Source organism: Lactuca serriola, chromosome 9, assembly GCF_051521515.1.
Source record: "Lactuca serriola cultivar US96UC23 chromosome 9, Lser_US96UC23_V15, whole genome shotgun sequence".
Taxonomy (NCBI): Eukaryota; Viridiplantae; Streptophyta; class Magnoliopsida; order Asterales; family Asteraceae; genus Lactuca; species Lactuca serriola.
The window spans coordinates 40889925-40895887 of NC_136416.1; the positions used below are offsets into that span (position 1 = coordinate 40889925).

Consider the following 5963-nt stretch of genomic DNA (forward strand, 5'->3'; position numbering starts at 1 on the left):
GCGGAGGAAAAAGGAATGGGCAGCACTGTATAATCATTTATGATTATACTAGGTTTGTTGCGCCGGTACGTCGGAGGCTTAGAGCGGCAGATGTGAAATACATGGCTGAGGTTGAATATCAATATCTCTATTTTATTTTTAATCTCAACGGAACCTACCTCTCTCTCTCTCTCTCTCTCTCTCTCTCTATATATATATATATATATATATATATATATATATAGTGAAGGGTTATATGAAAAAAAAAACCCTAAAAATGCATAAATAAATACTTAGACATCACAATAATTTTCTTAAGAAGAAAGTGAAGGGGTTTTTTAGCGTGCCTACCTCCTGTTACCCTATATATTAGGTATACTAATATTTTAATATATTGGGTATTATTTTAAAAAAAAGAATAAAATTATCCTATATATTAGGTATACTACATATAATCCTTTTTTTAATAATATTGCGGTTATTGCCCAGGGCGGATCTGCAGTGGTGCACGGGGTTACACCGGTAACTACTAAATTTTTTCCTATTAATTTAAAAAAAAAAAAAATTTAGTATGCACCTATAAAAAATGAGTGTATTATTGTTACAGTTCATAAATTCAATCAAAAGTTACCGAGCCTAAGTTGGTTTAAATTGCAAGGTAAAGTTTATCTCTTTAAATAGGTCTCGAGTTCAACTCTTTCTCTCAATAATTTTCTTTTTCATTTTTATGTTCTGTTTTCTTTTTATTTTTTAGTTTTACATTAAGTTTTCATTTTATCGTACCATTTCTTACTAGTCTCTTCATGTAGTTTCTTCCATGCACATTATCCACATATATGTACATATGCATTACACATGTTTCAATCTTGTTCGTTTGAGATTTTTTTTAAACCCTTGGATGACATATTTACTTATTTAGTATCCACAATATATAAATTCAAATACTAAGACCAATAAATAGTTGGTGTCAAGTTACTAATAAATAGTTGGTGTCAGGTTACCTCATAGGTAAAATACATAAAGTTTCTATTTAAAAAATTAATAACTTGACTTAAAAAAATCAATATTTCATTATATTGTACAATGAATAGTTGCTACCTAAGTCCCCTAATTAGTTTTATTATTGTTTTTCATAGTTTCAAAAGAAAATATAATTAAACATAATCATTTCATTTTAGAAAAATCTTTAGAAAAATCTCAATATTTTAGGTTAGTTTACCAAATAATTTTAAATTATTTTTTTTTACAAAAAAGTTGTAAAAACTGGTTAAAGGTTGCATTATGACATTTTCTCATGGTTCAATCGGTAACAAATTAATTTGTGACTATTTCCTAAATAGACCCAAAATATTGAAACTTTTATGGCAAAACAGTTATTTTTATTTTTATTTTTTATTGAAAAATCAAATAAATATATTATTCTTTAAATTTGTTATTATTAAATAAATGCATATATAAATATATTTTAAATACATATTTATACATATAAAAATGTATTTATATGTAAAAATATACATATAAATTTAATAAATACATATGAAAAACATATTTATATATTAAAAACGTTTTTAAAGTCTTTTTTTATTTAAATGTATTTATAGGTTGTTGACAAAAGAACTAGATTATGATAGAACATATCCATCTAACCATCATAGTGAATTAATTTATGTGCCACACCTACTATGAAATCCTGTGTCCGCCCCTGGTTATTACATGATAGGTTTGTACTTGGTTACAACTTAAAATAATAGTATAGATATACACGGATTAATGGAAGATAAACAAGGAAATATGCAGTTGTGATTAATTTAGAGGCATTATCACTTATATCTTTCCAGAATCATATCCCTACATGCATGGTTCGTAACTATATATTATATATAATCACCGTTGATATTAAAAGAAGGCCGCAGCTGGTTAAGAGGATGAATTAGCAGAAGGGGCAGTGGTGCTCAAAGGCGGTGACGTTTCTAGTGGGAGTTTTCTTTAGTCAATTTGAGGTATATATAATTACTTCGGCTCTAGACTTTTCGTGTTTATATATGTGTTTGTTTTGTATTGCAAGTTAGGATTAGATTGACGTAGCTAGCAGCTTGATTCGACCATGATCATAAAACTGATGAATTTATTATATATTTGAGGGCTTAAGATTTCTATAATGATGGACGACCCAAAAATCGATTTTTGTAGTGTCTTTGTAAGCATCACATTCACTCTCAAACAATTGTTTCTGGAAGTGGATAGTAGCATTTGTTAGTTTTAATATTTACTGTTAACAAAATTATTAGACAAAGAGAAGCACAAAACAAGTTCAATGGGAGAATATTCATCCAGTGATGTCTTATGAGAAAAGTAGCTGGGTCATAAGGAAGTTTTTTTTTCGAATTTTTTCTTGTAAGTTTAAATTAAAGCACTCAAAAAGATATACAGAAGGACCAGGATTATATCAGGTTACATTAAAATTAGTAATTCATTGATAATTGTGAAAAGTATGATTTTTCAACTCTATTTTTATATAGTGAAGCTGATCAGGGACGATGGGAAATGTTGCCGAAAAGAGTGCAAATTCAGTTCAACTGAAAGTATTTATTGATGAAAAGAAGAAAAAGGTGATGTTTGCAGAAGCTGAGGAAGACTTTGTGGAAATCCTCTTCAGTTTTCTCACTTTGCCTCTTGGAAGAATCGCAAGCCTCAACTCCAAGGATATAAAAGTTGGAAGCTTGACTTCTCTATATGAAAGTGTCCAAAATTTAAATAAAAAACTTTTCTTTAAATACTGGTATAAGGATTGCCTACTTAATCCAATGAATTCATCTGCTAATGTTTGCGAGAAGCTTAAAGTAAATCTAAATGGAACAAAGTCAATCCCTTATCAGCCTGATGCAATCCTTTTCAAAAAGAAGGGTAGATTCGTCATTACAGACGATCTCAATATCCTACCTCTCGTGATGGACACAAGCATTGCACTCCTTAATTCTCTTGGTGTTGAATCCATTGATTTATTACATGAAAAAACTATATATTTTGGCTTAAAAGAGGTATATATGCTTTTGGTTTTGGTTATATATATATATCAACATTTATCGTTAATTTTATATAATATCGCTTTCATATTATTTTTATTTCAGTTCTCGCATCTACTCAAGTGGTCATTACTGACAAATAATCCTTTGACAAACCTGGTGTTTGGGGGAAGGAAGTCATGTTCATCATTGTCCACATACTCTACACCATGTAATTATTCACCTTTCATGTCGGGTAACTTTACCCAGACAACAGTAAAATTACTTTTACAAAAATCGAAGAAGAAGGTATTATGTGCACAAGTGGAGAATCGTTTTGTGGAACTTCTTTTTAGCTTCCTAACAATCCCGTTGGGTGCGTATGAACTTTTAACAAAGGATATTGCTTCATCTCCAATATTGGGTATAAGTAATCTTTACAATAGTATTTCAAGTTTGGGAGAAAGAAAATTCTTGAAATCTGAGGATGTGAAGAGCATGTTACTTTGTCCCAAATTAGCAACTAATTACCTTTGTGTCACTGACTTGCTTCCGATTTATGAAGATAATATACGCCCAGGTCGATTCCTTAAAGAACAAGCAACATTCATAGTTTCTGATGATTTGAAAGTAACAGCTTCTCAATCGATAGCTACAATTTCAAACTTTAATGCACCTGGTGTCCCTATTCCCGATATGGAGTTTCTTGATCTATACATTGGTGAAGAAGAGGTAATTAAGCTAGCTTTGGGTAATTAATTTAATTTAAACACTTTGCATGACACCATTTAAGTTGATTATGTAGGCGCTTTTACTTCTCAAGGTATCTCTAATGTCGACATCTGCTTTAACTGATTGGCTAAGGGTATTACAATATAGGAAGAAACCAAAGGTAAAATCATCACTTGAATCCCTTTTACAATTTATTTTAGGCAAAATACACCTATTATGGTTGTTGATAATGATAGTTTTCTGTCTCAGGGTCATGTGCCAAAATTTGCTTTCGCTGAAGATGGTGGAAGAGACTCAGAAGAAGTTGATTTTACGTCAAAAGTGAAAAATTATAATGATACATCATACATGATGTTACATTAGATTTTTGGATTTATAGTTTCTGTTTTAGCTTATTACTCGTATTTTTAAACTTTTTATGACTTGTGAAACGCATGAACGATTTTTTGTCGTATTGATCATCTACATTCTCTTTATACATGGTTTTAGAAGTTTTTTGTGGATAAAGAGGGCAACATGTGGTAAATTTATTAGAAATAGAGCATTACAAACAACATTTTATGTCTGAAATAGCAGACAAGTAAAGTTTTTTGCTATTTATGACTTTCCGTATCTCATTTTTTCGTTATACTTTGATGCAGATCCCTGATATTCCAAACACCTAAATTGATAATCATGATAAAACAGGGGAAGAGTGTTTTCCTCCATCTTGACAACATGAGAAATTTCCCCTCTTGACCTTTATCATTTCCATCTTCAAGAGTATTGGTTTGCATATCTACACTAATAATATTTGAAATCAAACATTGATTAGAAATCTTTATGTTAGAGGCATCCCTAAGGACATCCCCATCAAAAATTTCTGAGTTAAATTGAAGACTTCAAATCTATTAACAGACAATTGATTTTTCTTCAAATTGTTCACTTCCAAAATTCATTTTCCTTTTGGACTTTTCAGAATTTTTTCCTTTGACAAAATCATTCAAAATGTCGATAATCAACCAACCAGAGGGTATTATGCTATTGGAGATCGTTTATTGACCATATATGGGTCCTTATCTTTACCTTATTTTCTCCTATTTTTCCTAGGTTTTCTTGCTTCCCTGTATATATTTATTCCTTGAACGCTTTTGGATTGAATTAAGAAAATTAATGAAATACCAATTATCTTGGCTGCTCTCTGTTATCAAACTCAATATGGTATTAGAGCAGTTCTCATCGATCATATTCTAAACTCACCAACCCAAATCTCGATCAGTTCTATCCGCATCATGACAGGAGAAAAAGGCAGCGCCAGTGGAAACAAGGATGAAGATGGTCCCAACGTGAACTCAACCTATTACGTTCATGCCTCGGACTACCCAAAACAACTACACGTAAACGATCTTCTTAACGATCACAACTACACAGATTGGTCTCAAGAGATGATGAATTTCTTGTTCGCCAAAAACAAGGTAGGATTTGTTGATGGCACGATCAAAAAACCCGACAAAGAAACACCTAACTATACGCCTTGGATGCGTTGTGATGCCATGGTAAAAGGGTGGCTCACAGCAGCCATGGAAAAGGAGATAAGAAGCAGTGTCAAGTACGCTGGAACGGCTTATGAAATCTGGTCCGATCTACAGGAAAGATTTGGAAAAGAAAGTGCTCCTAGAGCCTATGAGTTAAAACTTGCCCTAACCACAACACAACAATCTGGAACCTCTGTTTCAGCCTACTACACTAAACTCCGCAGCCTTTGGGATGAAGTTGGTTCTGTAATGCCCACGCCCCAGTGCATCTGTAATAAGTGCAATTGTGACATCGGGAAACGACTAAGCGAAGCAAAGGAGAAAGAGAGGCTCTACGAATTCCTCATGGGACTAGACAGCGACTTCACAGTAATCAGAACATAGATCTTGGCTACCAAACCTATTCCTACTTTGAGCAATGCTTATCATATGGTAGCCGAGGATGAGAGACAAAGAACCATTTGCTCAGACAGGAAACCAACGAGTGAAGCCATCGCCTTCAAGGCCTCCTTCCAGAACCGAAAAGAAACCAATGGAAGACAAGATGTTGTGAAACGAGACAAAAGTAGTTCAAGAGATGGGAAACGCAGTGACATGGTGCAAAACTGCACTGTTTGTGGGAGAGACGGACACAACAAAGAAGGATGCTTCAAGGTGATTGGGTATCCTGAATGGTGGCCAGGCAACCAAGTGAAGCGTGATGGAAACAAAGCTGCCTATGCAGAGAACAATTCAA

General features: G+C 32.8%; 1 protein-coding gene across 1 annotated transcript; it reads left to right on the forward strand.

Annotated features, from left to right (window-relative positions):
• Positions 1-2516: 2516 nt before the first annotated feature.
• LOC145075585 (uncharacterized) lies at positions 2517-4076 on the forward strand. Its single transcript, XM_079021780.1, has 4 exons — positions 2517-3017; positions 3108-3713; positions 3787-3873; positions 3963-4076. Exons 1-4 carry the CDS (start codon positions 2517-2519, stop codon positions 4074-4076), a joined length of 1308 nt encoding a protein of 435 aa, XP_078877906.1.
• The last annotated feature ends 1887 nt before the right edge of the window (positions 4077-5963 follow it).

What these genes read in the sequence shown, in the direction of transcription:
- LOC145075585 (XM_079021780.1), top strand. Translation starts at nt 2,517, where the DNA reads ATGGGAAATGTTGCCGAAAAGAGTGCAAATTCAGTTCAACTGAAAGTA. An exon ending in TATATTTTGGCTTAAAAGAG is followed by an intron (nt 3,018 to 3,107) that starts GTATATATGCTT and finishes TTTTTATTTCAG; the next exon opens with TTCTCGCATCTACTCAAGTG. An exon ending in AATATAGGAAGAAACCAAAG is followed by an intron (nt 3,874 to 3,962) that starts GTAAAATCATCA and finishes TTTCTGTCTCAG; the next exon opens with GGTCATGTGCCAAAATTTGC.